General features: G+C 41.0%; 1 protein-coding gene across 1 annotated transcript in view; it reads right to left on the bottom strand.

Annotated features, from left to right (window-relative positions):
• The window catches only part of LOC140194756 (activin receptor type-1-like), an 83,280-nt gene that overhangs the window by 30,150 nt on the left and 33,460 nt on the right, over window positions 1-19,670 (bottom strand). The window contains exons 4-6 of the mRNA XM_072252027.1: window positions 14,213-14,424; window positions 3,118-3,217; window positions 397-543 (exon numbers count right to left, since the gene is read on the bottom strand). Of these exons, the coding sequence (XP_072108128.1) occupies window positions 397-543; window positions 3,118-3,217; window positions 14,213-14,424 (459 nt within the window). The remainder of the gene's footprint in view (window positions 1-396; window positions 544-3,117; window positions 3,218-14,212; window positions 14,425-19,670) is intronic.

Genomic DNA, 19,670 nt, shown 5'->3' with positions numbered 1-19,670 from the left:
GCCAGAGATGACTAGCACTGGTCTTTGGAATTGCAGAACTATTACCTGCTTAACAATGCACACTACAAATGAGAAACCTTTGTTTTCAACCCTTTCTTTTAATCAGAGCCTAGATCTTAAGATCAAAATTTTAAATTCAGATGGATACTTGCTTGATTCATAAATTTGCTCATACCATCAACTTTCTCCAGGGATGCTGTTGACTTAGCATCGACAGGTACTTTCGTCAGTAAAACAATTTACTGATATTACAAGGTAGGTGCATGGCAAATACAATTTTTAATTGATTAACACAAAATGCTATATCCCTTCCAACTCTTCTTGCTAACAGTATTTTATCAGATACAATAAAGCAAAACAAAATTTGAATTCATGAGGGTGTATATTACTTCTTACCCAAGATATTCTCGTGACGAAGAAGAACCGTATTATAAATTTCCGTCTCTCGAAACCAGGACTTTTCATCTCGAGATGAGAAGATTTTTACAGCAACATTTTCACCTTGCCACTGGCCTCTCCAAACTTCGCCATAACGACCCTTTCCTGTTTCAGAGCGGTGGTGGGAGGAGGAGGTGGAGTAAAAGGAAAGGTTTTAATTTTGTTTTTAAACTATATGATTGGGTAAGGAATGCTTGTTTCCTTTCTTGACTATCCTTACTGAAATACAGTGGATTACTGCTCGTTGGGACACATTGGGACCAAGGCATTTTGGCTCAATTAAGTTGCTGCCCCTTGTCAAGGACATAGTTAAAAAGGTATATATAAAAAACTACCATTTAACTGAGTGACAAATTATGTATTTAAATGAAATACACAACATTATCAATACTACTGCAGTACCAAAATGCTGTGTATTAGTTCCTAATAGTTATTGATGGATGAATTCATTCAGAGTATGCTGCTGCCTTCATTTGATGGACTGTAAATGAACAAAATCAGTGCAGACACTTAGTGCAGATAATGGACTCACAAACAAGAGAGAATCTGCAGATGCTGGAAACTGAAGTAATACACACAAAATGTTGCCTAGCCTGCTGAGTTCCTCCAGCATTTTGTGTGTATTTAATGGACTGCCTTCATATCGATGATTCCACCCTGCAAATCTTCATTTTCATTGTAACATTCAAGATGACTGTTGACATTTTCAAATTCTTCGTAGTTCCTAACTTAAAGTAATGAAATCATTTTCATCCCGGTCACTAATGGCATCCCCAATTTTGAATGCTTGAAACCGCAATGAGCCAAACAGTTCTGAATTGCCTTACTGCTTATTTCTCGCCAAACTACCAGTGACAAAAATCATTGCTTTTTGAACACAAAAACACACAACTGATGTTATTTAAAAACTTTACTCTAAGCATGGTGTAGTGTCCAATGGCCACATGACGTGTACTCGACTGACACTAGTTAGAAACTGTTCCACATCTCCTGCCCTAATCAAGCGGCACAGGATCTCAAGGGAATCCTGGCTATTTTCTCAATTAGCTTTTGCTCTTTAAGGGTCGTCCCAGCCTTCCCAATCACCCGACGCAGACTGGGAGACCGCTTTGCTGAACATCTACGCTCTGTCCGCCAGAGAAAGCAGGATCTCCCAGTGGCCACACATTTTAATTCCACATCCCATTCCCATTCTGACATGTCTATCCACGGCCTCCTCTACTGTAAAGATGAAGCCACACTCAGGTTGGAGGAACAACACCTTATATTCCGTCTGGGTAGCCTCCAATCTGATGGCATGAACATCGACTTCTCTAACTTCCGCTAAGGCCCCACCTCCCCCTCGTATCCCATCTGTTACTCATTTTTATGCACACATTCTTTCTCTCACTCTCCTTTTTCTCCCTCTGTCCCTCTGACTATACCTCTTGCCCATCCTCTGGGTCCCCCCCCCCTTGTCTTTCTTCCCGGACCTCCTGTTCCATGATCCTCTTGTATCCTCTTTTGCCTATCACCTGCCCAGCTCTTGGCTCCATCCCTCCCCCTCCTGTCTTCTCCTATCATTTTGGATCTCCCCTCCCCCTCCAACTTTCAAATCCCTTACTCACTCTTCCTTCAGTTAGTCCTGACGAAGGGTCTTGGCCTGAAACGTTGACTGCACCTCTTCCTACAGATGCTGCTTGGCCTGCTGCGTTCACCAGCAACTTTGATGTGTGTTGCATAATACTTTATAGCTTTTCTTAAATTTTTTTTTGGCTGTGTTTTCTAACATTCTATTCTAGGATACATGTGTTCTACATGTAGGCATACAGGAGAAAGTTTCTCCAATGCCTTTGTTCATTTGCAGACTTTGTTTTAAATTCCCAATGATATAGGTTGTTAAACTATTTACGGTTCTAGCTTTATTAATCTTTTTGAGATACCCTTCTGATTTGATTTTGCCCACAAGACCCTGCAACATGAAGCATGGAAGCCTTAATGTAAACAATCGTCTGCTAGGTGTTTTTCCTGTACTGTCTGCATTGCTGCATTTGGTTTGCCAGTGGATAACATGCCAAAAACCGTTTATGTAAGCTTTTCCAGTGAGATGGTTTTGGATATTCCTGTCAGCCAAAATATTTTTTGGAAGTTGGTGTACTAAACTCAGACAGTTTTGCAAACATTCAAGATGTATGTTTGGTCACTTTGTAATGAAAGGCATAGCCTTTTAGATAGTTATAAGGATTTCGTGCCTCTTCAGGATAACAAATATTTTGTTTTTACCCAATATACCGTTATGGTAACTCTTTACAACTAAAACACGAAGGACAAATTATCAATGTAAATTTAAAAAATATATTTATTCAGTTCTGGATTTTTAAAGCTATTGGCGCTTTCCCCCCTTTTGCTAAATGTAAAATTATTCTCTCTTCTTACTCAGGTTTCCTGTTCCACAAGCCATTTCAGAAGCAAAGGTTTAAACAAAATACTTGAATATGCAAGAGGGCCAGTTTTCTCACATTTGTCACATGCCCAAGCTGTGAACACTGACAATCACAGCCCAATGAGGAGAAATATTACTAGTAACCTTCAAATGAAAAGTGCACCCTGCCATCTTGCCAACAAACAATTTGAAGTATTCACTTATAGCTTTGATCAAATTGATTACATGTGGCTGGAGATTTGAGTTATTTTACATACCTACACATTCCACCAGGGTAATCTGTCTGGCAACTGTGCGTTGGACCAGAAATGGCAAACCTGATCCACTGCCTGATGTACACGAATGATCAAGCAAATCCTAGCAATGAAGAAAATGAAACAATCATTATTATATCATTAAAATTAGGGCTTCTGAGAGATGACAAGTACTGGTCCCAAGCTGACCACAGATTTAATTGCACAGTTTCCTAGGACCTTAATGGCTAATATAAGGGAGCATAACTTAAGGTGTTGGGAGGCAAGCATAGGGGGAATGTCAGAAGGGAGGTTTTTTTAACATAGAGAGTGGCTTCTGTGTGGAACACACTGTCAGGGGTGGTATTTGAGGAAGACACATTAGGGACTTTTAAAAGGCTTATGCACATGGATGATAGGAAAATGGAGGGTTAGATTAATCTTAGACTAGGTTAAAGGTTGGGCACAACATCGTAGCCAGAAGGACCTATATTATTCTGCACAGAATAGCAATATACCTCAATGTTCGAATGAATAATGCCATTCCTTTATAACTTAAAGATGTAATTTCAAATTCTGATATTTAAACTTCTATGTTCTTCCTCTTCGATTACATCTTTTAGTTCAATAACACACATCTCCATGCTCCACCAAACCTGAGCTTACTGATACCCCTTAACTTTCATGATCCAAATAGACTCATTATTGAATAGATTGGATGAATCAGCAATAGGCATAATCAATGAGAATGTTTTTTTCCCGTTAAATGCTACAAGACGAGCGAAAACCAAAAAACAGATTTAGGTGGAGAGCAGTGAGAGTCATGATTACGAAGATCTGGGCCTGTACTTGCTGGAGTTTAGAATTGGGTGGATGGGGGCAGGGGAGAGAAGAATCTCATTGAAAGTCATCAAATATTGAAAGCTCTGGATAAAATGTATGTGGGGAGGATGGTTCCAATAGTGGAGGAGCCTTGAACCAGAAGGAACAGCCTCACATGAAAGGGTATCCTTTTAGAAGAGATGAGGAGGAATTTCTTTAGCCAGAGGGTGGTGAATCTGTGGGCTTCATTGCCACAGAGAACTGTAGAGGCCAAGTCATTCAGTGTACTTAAAGCAGAGGTTGATAGGTTCTTGATTAGTAAAGGCATCAAAGGTTACAGGGAGAATGGGGTTGAGAGGGAAAGTAAATTAGCAATGATCGAGTGGTGTAACATAATTTATGGGCTGAACGAACTAATTTAGCTCCTTTGTTTTATTGCCTTACTGGATTTGGTCATCAATTCAAAAGTAATTTTCAGGGCAATGTGAATGATGCTTTAAGCCTAGATTATACATAGGTCCAGCTGAACCTGCAGATTCAGCATGGAAATGGTTATCACCAGGCCTAAATTGTGCCAAACATGGCAGTACCCTAAGCCAGTGTCCAAGGAATCACACCAAACCCTAGGATTGAGCACCAGAATTAGAGCCCACACCCAGAAATTGGATCTTTGCTATATCTTGCCCTTGTTCTGTTGTTCTCTCACCTTCACTCCTCCTCCTCTACCCCTTACACAGTGGCGTATCTAAGGTATGGCAGGTATGGCACGTGCCCTGGGCGCCACTGAGCAGTTTCTATTCAAGTCAGACAAGCCATCCTCGGATAGTGAAAAAAGAATTTTTTTCAGATGTATGATCTGTCTTTGATTATCATGGGCGAGAAGCACTAGGATGGCCTTATTTCAGAGCATTGTGTAAGAAGACCATGAAACGTTTCTTCACGAAGGAGGAGGAAGAAGGACGGAAGAGACGAAAGCTAGAGACGGAGGAAGCCAAGAAGTCGAGCAAGTTCTTCATGCCCTTCTTTGAAAAGCCCGGAACAAGTAGTTCGACATATTCCATGGAGTTGCCTGCACCTGCTACAAGTTTGTTAGAATCCGAAGGTGGATCAAGTACAAATGCGTCACAAGCCGAGGAAGAAGTCAAGTCAGATAAATCCGAGTATGATGAGATTAAGAGTGAGGCTGCCACAGAGAACGTGGACATGACAGGAAGAGAAGACGATGGTGGTGGTGGTGATGTTGAGTTTATTGACGAGATTTTAACTGATGACACTGAACCTAGTGAACCGGATGGTGTCAAAGAGCTTCGAACTGTCATATCAGAAGTGATTGAACAGCATGATATTGGACTTCTGAAGTTCGACAAGGATACTGGGAAAGCAATTCTGCCTGACGTGTTGAGAACAGAAATAATAAAGCTAGGTTCCAAGTATTTCCAGAACAGTGAGGGGCCTTTCCTACCAACAAATAACCGCTCAATGAACAAAACTTGGTTCAAGAGGAAACTGGAAAATGGTCGTGGTGAGGAAGTGACTCGCTCATGGCTGGTCTATTCCCCTTCTAAAAAGTCTGCATCTTGTATCTGTTGTCTTTTCCATATTCCCGGTCAGACCATCAATCCTCACTGGAGCAGGAAAGCGTATCCAACCAGTGGAAAGCACCGGAAAGGATTAGTGTTCATGAAAATGCCAAGAATCATCAGGAATGCTTCACACAGTGGAAAGAACCGGAAAGAAATTTAGCTGGAAACGGAGGAGTTATTGACATGGTATTTCAGTCACAGATTGGGAAGGAAAAGCAGAAGTGGTGTGATATCTTGACGAGAATTCTTCACTGCATACAATTCCCTGTAACTCAGAACCTGACTTTGAGAGGACACAGGGAGTCACTTCAGCTAGACGGAGACTCCAATGTGCGAAATCTCCTTGACTTACTGAAACTACTGGCCATCTTTAACCCTGTCATAAAAGAACACCTCACTCATTTGGAAAGTCATCCTGGATCCACGGCTTATCTTTCATAGGGTGTCCAGAATGAAATCATCCACATGATGGCATCCATTGTTCGCCAGAGCTTACTGAGAAGCATTCGTAAAGCCAAGTACTATGGTCTCATGTTCGACTCGACTCCTGATCAGGCACACCGTGAGTAGTGAGGTATGTGGAAGTTGATTTTGAGAGGAAAAGTCTGTGTTAGAGAGTCCTTCCTTGGTTTTATCCAGATAAGCCAGGAGGATGCTGAGAGCTTGGTTGAAGGCATCTTGAAACAGCTAGAGAAGGACGAAGTGGAGCTACAAGATTGTCGGTCACAGTGCTATGACAACGCTGCTATGATGGCTGGACACAGAAGTGGTGTTCATCAAAGAATAAGTGAGAAAAACAACCTGGCAGTGTTTGTGAATTGCGACAATCACTCACTCAACTTGGTGGGTGTACATGCAGCCAAGCAGGATACAATGATGGTCATGTTTTTTGGAAGCATCGAAGCTCTCTACGTGTTTTTCTCTCATTCAACACAGCACTGGGAAAAACTCAAAAATGGTGTGCCTGTGGTTGTTAAGTCAGAGTCCGAAACCAGGTGGAGTTCAAGGACAGAAGCAGTGAAGCCTGTCAACAAGTACCTTGAGGAGATACTTCAAGTTCTCCAGGACAAGATAGACAATGAAAATGAGACCAGTGAAACAAGAAGTGACACAAGGCAGCTGTACAACCGCATGTTGAGTTAAGATTTTCTGATTTTGCTAGGATTTTGGAACAAAGTACTCATTCGCATTGACAGTATTCAAAAGAGGCTGCAGGATCCTAGCATGAACTTCCATGATACTGCCCTGGATTTGAAAGCCCTCCAAAATCATTTTTATGATGAAAGAGAAGTGTTGCTCAGTGAGTCACTCGAAGAAGGAGCCAGTCTCTGTCAAGCATGGAATACTGAAGTTGAAAGACGTCAGAGACGAAAGAAACGAATGGCTGATGAGAACTCGAGAGACGCTGGGTTAACAGCTAAGGAGGAAATGGAAAGAGTCATGAAGGGAACACTCGACCATCTTCACAGAGAAATGGACGAAAGTTTCGCTTGTTCGCACGACACTGACGCCAAGTTTGGGTTCCTTCTCGATGTCGGGGGACTGTGTTATGGTGCCGACAGTAACGACCTAAAGAAGAAGTGCGAAAATTTGGGCAAATTGTACAGCTCTGATGTTGATGGACAGCAGCTATATGAAGGAATTTTTGGATTGCAGAATGTTGCTGTTAAGGCGGGTCAACATGAAAATATCAAGACCTGAAGAGCTTCTTGACTTTATTGTTCAGTATGGAGATGAGAGCGTCTTCCCCAATTTTCGCATTGTTATTCAGATAATGCTAACCATCGCAGTTTCCATCACCAGCTGTGAGAGATCATTCAGCAAGTTAAAACTAATACTTTCGTATTTGAGAGCCTCCATGGGTCAAGGCAGACTCTGTGATCTTGTGCTGCTGAGTGTAGAAAGAGAAGAAACTGGAAAAAACTGACTTTGATCATATCATAGACCAAATTGCATCAGCGAAAGCAAGGAAGGCGCAGTTATAGTTTTCATGTAGTGCCATAATTTGTTAATTAAAAGATTAACGAGCTTGACTTGTATTTTTAAGCTGATATTATGGTAAAGTTCTCTAAAAGATGGGTGTCAGATGTTTGGACAGGGGCGCAATTTCAGTGCTTGCCATAGGCGCTATTTTCTGTAGGTATGCCCCTGCCCTTACACAAAATTGTCCGACTTCTATCTTTTCCTGTAAACATGTCCGTCCACTTACCATCCTTCAACAACCTAGTTTTAATGTAGGTCACAACATCAAGCCTACTGGCTGCATCATTTCAGAACAATTAAAAACGTGTTTCCTTTGTTCTAATTACTTCATCTTCAGCCTATTCTCACAGCAGTTAGTTAACACCATTCATCCTCGCAACTAAGTCAGCTGATTTTGGAGGAAGGAACTTTAGCACAGTTTTGCGAGGTGCGAAAAGGTCATAATTAAACTCTAATTAAAGAGGAGACCAGAATGAGATTGTTATTTCAATTTAAAGACTAGATACTAAACATGTGTGTATTTAACACCCAGCTAGCTCACCTGACCAGACAATAAACAAACACACAAGACCTTATGAGTTAAAATATTGTAGAACTCTTGGTCATACTTTGAACCTCATTATTTTTCTAATTAAAATCAATCTATTGAATATTGAAAGGCCTAGATAGAATGGACATGGAGAGGATGTTTCCTGTGGTACGGGAGTCTAGGACCCGAGGGTACAGCCTCAGAATAGAAGGATGTCCCTTTAGAGAAGGTGTTCCCAGACCCCTTGGCTAACGGTAAGGCTCCATGGCATAAAGAAGGTTTGGAAGTCCTGCTTTAGAACAAAGATGAGAAGGAATTTCTTTAGCCAGAGGGTGGTGAATCTGTGGAATCTGTTGGCACAGTAGTCTGTGAAGGCCAAGTCACTGGGTTTTTTAAAGTGGCGGGTTCATAGGTTCTTGATTAGTCAGGGAGTGAAAGCTTATAGGAGAAGGCAGCCAAATGGGGTTGAGAAGGATTATAAATCAGCCATGATCAAATGGCAGAGCAGACTTGATGGGCCAAATGGCTTAATTCCGCTGCTACGTCTTATGTCTAAAATCCTATTTAGTCTTTTAAAAAAATGCACTGAGACAAAGATGTCTCCCGCCCTTCAGAGGTTTGTTACTGAAACTACACCATCGTTGTGCAGAAGCTGGTCTCAAATTCCACAGTATTCCAGATGTCTGGTTATTTACTAATTCATAGGGTCACAGACCTTTCCATCTGACTCCAAGATAAAAAAATTTTCAACTGATGAACTTGGGGGTTAAAAATTGAAGTCCACTGAAGACATTTTCTTCTACTGTATTTACCACTTGGGCACGTGGCCAAGTGGTTAAGGCATTGGACTAGCGATCTGAAGGCGTGAGTTCGAGCCCCAGCCGAGGCAACGTGTTGTGTCCTTGAGCAAGGCACTTAATCACACAGTGCTCTGCGATGACACTGGTGCCAAGCTGTATCGGCCCTTGCCCTTCCCTTGGACAACACTGGTGTCGTGGAGAGGGGAGACTTGCAGCATGGGTAACTGCCAGTTTTCCATACAACCTTGCCCAGGCCTGCGCCCTGGAGAGCAGATCCACGGTTTCGCAAGACTAACGGATGCCTTTAATTTACCAGTTTCCAGTTTAATTAACTCAATTTTAATCCTATATTTTCAACTCTATTCACTTATGACATCAGTCAAATCAAACATCTAAATGAGGTGCACCTTGCTCATAATTTTGGGACTGATGCCAGACTTCCCAATTACTAGCTAGTAGCTCCCAACAAATTATCATTGATTTTGCTCAGTCAGAGGACTCGTACTAAAGAAAGTTCAAAGTTCAAGGTAAATTTATTATCAAAGTTACATATACAACCCCGAGATTAATGTTTCTTTCGGGAACACTCAATAAATCCATTATAGAGTATTAACCATAATAGAATCAATGAAAGACCATCCCATTTTGATCAGGGCAGACCAGCACTGTGGCCTGCAGATAATAAGGGACATGGCGCAGGATTGAACTGAATGCACCTCAACTCTTTTGAGATGTCTCTGTGATTTGGTGTTTTGTATTCTGTGTTTTTTGGGTTTTTTGCTGTTTCTGCGATTTGTTCCTTTTTCTTGCATTTTAGGCGTTTGATGTTTTTATATAACCAACCATATAACATATAACAATTACAGCATGGAAACAAGCCATCTCGGCTGTTCTAGTCCGTGCTGAACTCTTACTCTCACCTAGACCCACCGACCTGCACTCAGCCCATAACCCTCCATTTCTTTCCTGTCCACATATCTATCCAATTTAACTTTAAACGACAACATTGAACCTGCCTCAACCACTTCTGCTGGAAGCTCGTTCCACACAGCCAACACTCTCTGAGTAAAGAAGTTCCCCCTCATGTTACCCCTAAACTTTTGCCCTTTAACTCTCAACTCATGTCCTCTTGTTTGAATCTCCCCCATTCTCAATGGAAAAAGCCTATCCACGTCAACTCTATCAATCCCCCTCAATTTTAAACACCTCTATCAAGTCCCCCCTCAACCTTTTACGCTCCATAGAATAAAGATCTAACTTGTTCAACCTTTCTCTGTAACTTAGGAGATGAAACCCAGGCAACATTTTAGTAAATCTCCTCTGTTACTCTCTCTATTTTGTTGACGTCTTTCCTATAATTTGGTGACCAGAACTGTACACAATATTCCAAATTTGGCCTTACCAATGCCTTATACAATTTCAACATTACATCTCAACTCCTATACTCATTGCTCTGATTAATAAAGGCCAGCAAACCAAAAGCTTTCTTCACCACCCTATCCACATGAGATTCCACCTTCAGGGAACTATGCACCATTATTCCTAGATCCCTCTGTTCTACTGCATTCTTCAATGCCCTACCATTTACAATGTATGTCTTATTTTGATTAGTCCTACCAAAATGTAGCACCTCACATTTTTTCAGCATTAAACTCCATCTGCCATCTTTCAGCCCACTCTTCTAACTGGTCTAAATCTCTCTGCAAGTTTTGAAAACCTGCTTCACTATCCACAACGCCACCTATCTTAGTATCATCTGCATACTTACTAATCCAATTTACCACCCCATCATCCAGATCATTAATATATATGACAAACAACATTGGACCCAGTACAGATCCCTGAGGCACACCGCTACACAGCGTCCTCCTGATAAAGTTTAAGGGAATGGGGGATTTTCAGATCCCCGTAAACAATGAATTAAGTACTGACTATGTCTGTGACTGCAGTGTGTTTGAAAAATGTCTCACAGCTGCCTTCTTTGGAGCAAGATGATTAAAGTTCACCCAGATCCACATCAGACGTCTTTGGGCTTTTCACACCTTTTGATTTTGACAAAAAGCAGTACCTGATGGAAATTAGACAGAACATTCCTTTCTTAATTAAAGCATAAATTTGACGGATGTTCTTATCTTTGTCATTAAGTTGTGGCTCCAGCAAACCAGGTAGGACATTCTTTTCTTTAATTAAGGTAGCTGGAGTGTCTAACAAATTGATTGTACTTTTGTATCAATAGTCTATTGACTTGACCGGAATGGTTATCAAACTGATTGTTCTTTTGTATCGGTGGCTTTATAACTTCTGACAATTCTGACATTGGGCAGTGAACTTGTAGAACCGCCGGGGAGATGAGAAAGGGTCCCTCCATGATGTCGGGTCCAAGTTCACTCGCTGGCTGAGCTCGAAGAAATAAACGGGTGAAAAGATAAGTAACGATCTTTTTGTGCTGTCGTTACTTGATCTAGCAAAGTTGCGCTTACACTCCAGTCTGACACACAGTTATCCACCACTACTCTATTCTACACAAAATCTATTTTACTACTTCGATATTAACGCCTAATGTTTGAACCTTCCTAACTAACCTTCCGTGTGGAATCTTGTCAAAGGCCTTACTGAAGTCCATATAGACAACATCCACCACTTTACCCTCGTCAACTTTCCTAGTAACCTCATCAAAAAAATCAGTAAGATTTGTCAAACATGACCTTCCATGCACAAATCCATGTTGACTGTTCCTAATCAGACCCTGTCTATCCAGATAGTTATATATACCATCTCTAAGAATACTTTCCATCAATTTACCCACCACTGACGTCAAACTCACAGGCCGATAATTGTTAGGTTTACTCTTAGAGCCCTTTTTAAACAATGAAACCATATAAGCAATACGCCAATCCTCCAGCACCATCCCTGTTTTCTTTAAAGGGGTTCCATGGTTTTCTTTGTTTTGTTACTGTTTGTGGGAAGATGAATCTCAGGGTTGTATACTGCATATAAACTTTGATAATCAATGTACCGTGAATCTTTAAACTTGGACCAATGTGCAAAAGACACACTGTGCAAGTACTAAAAGAAAGAAATAATAATAAATAAGCAATAAGTATCAGAAACATGAGATGAAGGTTCTTTCAATGAAAAGAGGGAAAAAGCACAATGTTTGTGTGCTCTGAAGAACAAGTTGAAGCAGATATGGGAATGTTATGGGAAAAAAAACTATTACAACATTAAAATAATCATTAATTGAAATGAGAAAACTTACCAAATATGGGATTGAGCAACGTCTCTATAATTTGTGCATTACCTGGCAGTAAGCTACCTCAGAAGCAAAAAAATATTGTTTATTCTGACAGGAATTTTGCCATAAACACAAATTTCCAATTGCAAAAAAATTGAACATTTTGTAAAAATGACAGCGTACTCAGAATTGGAATTACAGTGTGATCCAATTTGACAAGTAATTCAGAAGGAGCTACCAGCATAATTGAGAGACAGGATTTAGTTTGTTCAAATGGACCAAATTTAACCACCTCCAAATAAATGTCTGGCTTGTAGTTTGCAGCCTGCATTTAGCTATTATGACAGCTGCATTAATACAGTTGTCAGTGGTGGAAATTTCATCTCCAAAGGAAGTGTTTGGTTCTGTCAAAAACTAGTATTTCAAGGACTGTTCCCCCTAAGCTGCGTGGCCACACAGTAACTGAAATGCTCCCACTTACATAGCCTTTGTTGCTGTGTAACTGGAATTGGATGCAGCTAGAAAAAGTTTTCAAAATGTTCAAGCTTTTCTTTGTTGTACTGTATTTCATCAATTAATAAAAATGTATGTGATTTTTCAATTTCATAGCATGCATATTACAAAAAAAATTAAAGTGCTGCACAGCTGTGAAAAGAACTGGAAGGAATATTAATCAAAAGCTGAAATGCAAAGTTAGCCGGATTATTTCTGACACTCAGGTACTTCACCAAGCACAGGCAACATAAGGTGCATAAAATGGTGCCTGTATTATTTCTTGGTTCCGAAAATGCTTGTCTAACTTCGAATTTGGACTCCCAACAATGTGTCCAGTATATTCCAATCTTCATGAATAAAGGAACGAAAAAAAACTAAGTTTGCTGAATCTACCTGAATAATGTGGAAAACTTCAAAGGGAGCAGTATCTGAATTAAAAAAAGTGGGAAAATTATAAACTACAGACTGTACAGTACATGAAAGCTTACTCCAGTACTACACATCTTCATAAAAATAATAGGGAACATGCCTATGAGATCCTACGTGGACTGAGAAACGTGAGGAGAGGAGGTTATATGGTCCCTCAGACCTTTCCTATTATTCTGTAAGGCCCAGACTGCGCTGATCTTGGTCTCAATTTCACTTGGGAGGTAGGTGCTCTAAAGAAACATGCTAACTATCATTGTTCTAAACTTTATTTTTAAATATATACAAGAGCAGACTAAGAAGAACGTTATTCCTCTAAAGATTCAGTTCTGTTGTTAAGGTAAATCAGATTTGTCTGCTGTGGGGTTGTTGTATTCAACTGTAATGAAAGCACAAATAAATCAAAGATTTTCTTTTACAAGTAGTTATTAATATCTTTAACGTTTTAGGTGTCATGCAATTCCAGCATAGCACTTAAAATGTTAACAAACTTCTACAGATGTGCAGTGGAGAGTATATTGACTGGCTGAAGAAAATACTACAAAATGTAGTGGATATGGCCCAGCCCACCCTGCTAACCACTGAGGGCATCTACATGTAACACTGCCACAGGAAAGCAGCATCCGTCATTAGGGACCCTCATCACTCTGCTCACTGCTGCCATCAGGAGAGTGGTACAGGACCCTCAAGACTTGCACAACCGTGTTCAGGAAAAGTCACTAACTATCAAGCTCTTGAAGCAAAGGAGATAACTTCACTTACTTCACATGCTCCCTCACTGAAACGTTTCCACAACCAATGGGCGCACTTTCAAGTACTCTTCATCTCATGTTCTTGATATTTATTGTTTATTTAATTATATTAATGTTTCTTCTTTTTGCATTTGCACAGATCGTTGTCTTCTGACTCTGGTTGAATGCCCTGGTTGGTTAGTCTTTCATTGATTCTGTTAATAGTTATTATTTTATAGATCTGTTGAGTATACCCACAAGAAAATGGATCTCTGGGATGTATATGATAACATAAATGTATTTGATAAAAAATTTACTTTCAACTTATAGTTTTGAAACTTAAGGTTGTTTTTAAAACATCATTCCTGTGTGTACAGTGAAGATGCATCCAAATTTTTTAACTGAATTTTGACTATGTAATCAATGATCAAGACAACCCAATCCAACAACTGCAACATACACTCATCTTTGCACAATTACACAAGGGAATGATTAAAACAGTAAAAATTTATTACCGCAAGTGTACTATCTCCCACATTGGAAGCTATAAGGCCATCAATTGCTCCATTTTCGGCATCATGAGCATGTAGCCGCTCCATCCTATTGCGGTGAATTTTCCGACAAATCAGGACAGCAACAAGCGACAAAACGATCAGCACTATGACTGTACTAACAGCAAAAATGATCAGCGTCTCTGCACTGTACTCAATTGGCTCTCCTTCTGGTGCTGAAATGAAACAAATAAATCCAACTCATTGTCCACTTACAAGTAGCTTTAAGGTTTATTTTAACAACTTTCTTGCTTATTAAAAACATACACATATGTACCAAATTGATATTAACAAAACTATAAAATGACTCTCAAAGGCCACTTAATTAGGTACACATATACACCTGCTTGTTAATGCAAATATTGAAACAGCCAATCATGTGGACAGCAACTCAATGCATAAAAGCATGCAGACATGGTCAAAAGGTTCAGTTGTTCAGACCAAACATCAGAATGGGAAAGAAATGTGATCTAAGTGACATGCGATGGAGTAATTGTTGGTGCTAGACGGGGTGGTTTGAGTATTTCAGAAACTGCTGATCTCCTGGGATTTTCAGGCACAACAGTCTCTAGAGTTTACAGAGAATGCTGAGATAAACAAGAAACATCCAGAGAGCAGCAGTTCTGTGGGTGAAAATGCCTTGTTAATGAGAGGTCAGAGGAGAATGGCCAGACTGGCTCAAACTGACAGGAAGGTGAAAATAACTCAAATAACAACACATTACAAGGATGATTCTGGGAATGAAAGGGTTATCATATGAGGATCCTTTGATGGCTCTGGATCTGCACTCACTGGAATTTATAAGGATGAGGGGGCATCTCATTGAAACCTTTTGAACGTTGAAAAGCCTAGACAGAGAATATGTGTAAGATATTCCCCATGGTGGGAGAGTCTAGGACAAGAGGGCACAGCCTCAGGATAGAGGGGCATCCATTTAAAAAGGAGATGCAGAGAAGTTTCTTTAGTCAAAGGGTGGTGAAGTTTTTGCCACATGCAACTGTGGAGGCCAGGTCGTTGGGTGTATTTAAGGCAGAGATTGATAGCTTCTTGATTGGACATGGCATCAAAGGTTACAGGGAGAAGGCCGGGGAGTGGATTTGAAGAGTGGGAAAAGGATCAGCCATGATTGAATGGGTGGAGCAGACTCAAGGGGCCAAATGGCCTAATTCTGCTCCTATGTCTTATGGTCATTACAACAGTGGTGTGCAGAAAAGCATCAGGTCTACTGCCCTAGTACAAAAGGCAACAGTGGGTCACTACAGTGAAGAAGAGCTTTCACTAGTGACTAGTTGGAGATTGGGAATGATTAGCCACAGCAATTTAAGGAAGGCAGTGGAAAGCACAGCGGCCATCTTCTGATTGGATGGAGTCAGAGTGGTGACCTTGAGGCTTTAGCTCTTCGAGTCTTCAACCGGAGAAAGCAAAGAGAAGAAAAGCTAAAGGTTAAAGTTTTTTGTCCATCTCTTCTTTATATATCTGCTCAGCTAGCACAGTAGAGATGCCACACAGGATATTTGAATATACTCTGGATCATTTGGGAGGCTGAGGGGGTGACAGATAGGACATATATAGATGGGTAGTTACACCCAAGGTACAGGTAGTTAGGTGCTAAGTTAAGGACAAGACCTTCAGGGTTGTGATCTCAGGATTGCTACCCATCCCACGTGCTAGTGAGACCAGAACTAGAAAGATTACACAGTTTAATATGTGGCTAAAGAGTTGCTGTAGGAGGGTGGGCATAAGACTTTTGGGTCATTGGGTTCCCTTCCAGGGAAGGTGGGACCTGTACAGAAAGGATGGCTTGCACCTGAACTGGAGGGGGACTATCCTAGCGGGAAGACTTGTTAACGCTGCACGATGGGGCTTACACTAGAGTTGTAGGGGGATTGGAACCAGAATGCTAGAATAGTTGCTGGAGATGTGGATTACGAATCAAAAGTTTGAGCGTAGTACGATTAGTGTTCTGAGCTGCCTATATTTCAATGCAAAAAGTATGATAGGAAAGGCAGGTAATAGTGCTGAAGAAGAGGTAGCTGGTCTACAAACAGTGGCAATGTACAGTGAAGAGAGGCTGTTGATAGCACAAAATTGCAGTGAAAAGGATGAGCTCCAACGTAAAAGGCGGACAAAATTGAAAAAGATGAATGCAGGACTGAAGGTGTTATATATGAATGCGCGCAGTATATGGTCTAAGGTAGATAAACTTGCAGCATAGTTGCAGGCATCACTGAATCATGGCTGAAAGAAAATTATAGCTGGGAGCGTAATGTCCAAGTATACACATTGTACTGAAAGAAAAGGCTGGAAGGCAGAGGGGGCAGTGTTGTTCAATTTAAAAAAAAGGAATCAAATCATTAGAAAGAGGTGACACAGGGTTGGAAAGTGTTGAATCATTGTGGATAGAGCTAGAAACTGCAAGGGTAAAGAGACATTGATGGGAATTGTATACAGACCCCAAACAGTAGTAAGGATGTTGTCTACAAATTAGATAGAAAATGCATGCCAAAAGAGCAATGCCAGAACAGTCAAGGGGGATTTCAAAAAAAGAACATAAGAAATAGGAGCAGGAGTTGGCCACCTGGCCCATTGAGCCTGCTCCGCCATTCAATAAGATCATGGCTGATCTGACCATGGACTCATCTCCATCTACCGGCCTTTTCCCCATAACCCTTATTTCCCCTACTATGCAAAAATCTATCAAACTTTTGTCTTAAATATGTTTACTGAGGTAGCCTCCACTGTTCATTGGGGAGAGAATTCTACAGATTCACCACACTTTGGGAAAAACAGTTCCTCATCTCTGTCCTAAATTTACTCCCTCAAATCTTGTTCCTTAGTTCTAGTCTCACCTACCAGTGGAAACAACTTTCCTGCCCCTATCTTATCTATCCCTTTCATAATTTTATGTGTTTCTATAAGATCTCCTCTCATCCTTCTGAATTCCAGCGAGTACAACCCGAGGCAACTCAATCTCTCCTCACAGTCTAATGGAATCAACCCGGTGAACACCCTCGGCACCGCCTCCAAAGTCAGTATATCCTTCCTCAAGTAAGGAGACCAGAACTGCACACAGTACTCCAGATGCAGCCTCACCAGTACCCTCTACAGTTGCAGCATAACCTCCTTGCCCTCAAATTCAATCCCTCTAGCAATGAAGGCCAACATTCCATTTGCCTTCTTGATAGCCTGCTGCACCTGCAACTAACCTTCTGCGATCCATGCGCAAGCACGCTCAACTCCCTCTGCACAGTAGCATGCTGCAGTCTTTTACCATTTAATAATCTGATCTTCCATTTTTCCCTTCCAAAGTGAATGATCTCACATTTACCAACATTGTACTCCATCTGCCAGACCACTGTCCACTCACTTAAACTATCTCTATCTCTCTGCAGACTCTCCATATCCTCTGCACAATTTGCTTTTCTACTCAATTTAGTGTCATCAGCAAACTTAGATACACTACACTTGGTCCCCTCTTCCAGATCGTTAATGTATATAGTGAACAGTTGCGGGCCCAGCACTGACCCCTGTGGCACATCGCTCATCACTGATTGCCAATCACAGAAACACTCAAATCTGCTTTCTATTGGTTAACCAATCCTCTATCCATGTCAATACATCATCCCCAACTCCATCTATCCTTAAATAAGTTTTTTTTTATGTGGCACGTTATCAAACACCTTCTGGAACCTCAAATAAATAACGTTCATCTGTTCCCCTCTATCCACTGTGCTTGTTATATCCTCAAAGAACTCCAGTGAGTTTGTCAAACAGGACCTGCCTTTGCTGAATCCATGCTGTGTCTGCATGATGGATCCATTTTTTTTCCAGATGCCTCACTATATCTTCTTTAATGATAGCTTCAAGCATTTTCCCAATGACAGATGTTAAACTAACTGGCCTATCGTTAAATGGCTTTTGTCTACATCCTTTTTTCGAACAGTGGCGTGACATGTACCTTCTTCCAATCTGCTGAGACTTGCCCAAAGTCCAGAAAATTTTGGTAAATTTTGGTAAAGCCTCAACTTTAACCTCTGCCATTTTTTTCAGTACCCTGGGATCAGGACCAGGGGGCTTGTCCATCTTCAGGCCCACAAGTTTGCTCAGCACTACCTCTTTAGTGATAGCTAACACGCAGGTAGTTTGAGAGAACCAGCTTGGTGGTGGATTTCAGGAGGGGGAATTTCTAGAGTGCCTACGAATTGGCTTTTTACAGCAGCTTGTGGATGAGCTCACTAGGAGATCAGCTATTTTGGATTGTGTGTTGTACAACTTGAAAGGCACAAGATATATACATCCCAAAGAGAAAGTAGTATTCTAAATAGATAGCACAACCGTGGCTAACAAGAGAAGTCAAAGCCAACATAAAAGCTAAAGAGAGGGCATATAATAAAGTAAAAATTGAGGACCGGGAAGCTTTCAAATACCAATAGAAGGCAACTAAAAAAATCATCAAAGTAAAGATGAAGTACGAAAGTAAGCCAGCCAATAATATTAAAGAGACCAAAAGATTCTTCAGATAGATAAAGTGTACAAGGAGTGCGAGAGTCGATATTGGACCACTGGAAAACGATGCTGGAGAGGTAGTAATGGGGGACGGATGAACTAAGTATTTTGCATCAGTCTTCACTGTGGAAGACACCAGCAGTGCGGTGGAAGTTCCAGGTGGCAGGGGTCATGAGGTGTGTGAACTTACCATTCAAGGGAAAAGGATCTTGGGAAACTGAAAGGTCTGAAGGTAGATAAGTCACCTGAACCAGATGCTGTACACCCCAGAGTTCTGAAAGAGGAGGCTGAAGAGATTATGAAGGCATTAGTAATGATCTTTCAATAATCACTAGATTTTGGAATGGTTCCGGAAGACTATAAAATTGCAATGTCACTCCACTGTTCTGGTAGGGAGGGAGGGAGGGAAGAAAATTATAGGCCAGTTAGTCTGACCTCAGTGACTGGGAAGATGCTGGAGTTGAATGTTGAGGATGTAGTTTCGGGGTACTTGGAAGCAAATGATAAAATAGGCCATAGTCAGCATGGATTCCTCAATAAACCCTGACAAATCTGGTGGAATTCTTTGAAGAAATAATAAGCAAGATAGACTAAGGAGAATTGGTTGATGTTGTGTACTTGGATTTTCAGAAAGCCTGACAGACTAACAACTGAAGAGCCCATGGCATTACAGGAAAGATTCTAGCATGGATAAAGCAGCTGCTGGTTGGCAGGAGCCAATGAGTGAGAATAACTGGTTGGCTGTCAGTGACTAGTGGTGATCCACAGGGGTCTGCGCTGGGTCCAATTCTTTTTACAACACATGGCAATGATTTGGATGACAGAATTGATGGCTTTGTTTGCAACTGATATGAAGATAGGTAAAGGGGCAGGTAGTTTCGAGGAAGTAGAGAGGCTATAGAAAGACTTAGATAGA

The sequence above is a fragment of the Mobula birostris genome, chromosome 1 (assembly GCF_030028105.1).
Source record: "Mobula birostris isolate sMobBir1 chromosome 1, sMobBir1.hap1, whole genome shotgun sequence".
Lineage (NCBI taxonomy): Eukaryota > Metazoa > Chordata > Chondrichthyes > Myliobatiformes > Myliobatidae > Mobula > Mobula birostris.
This window is presented reverse-complemented; position numbering and strand designations above follow the sequence as displayed.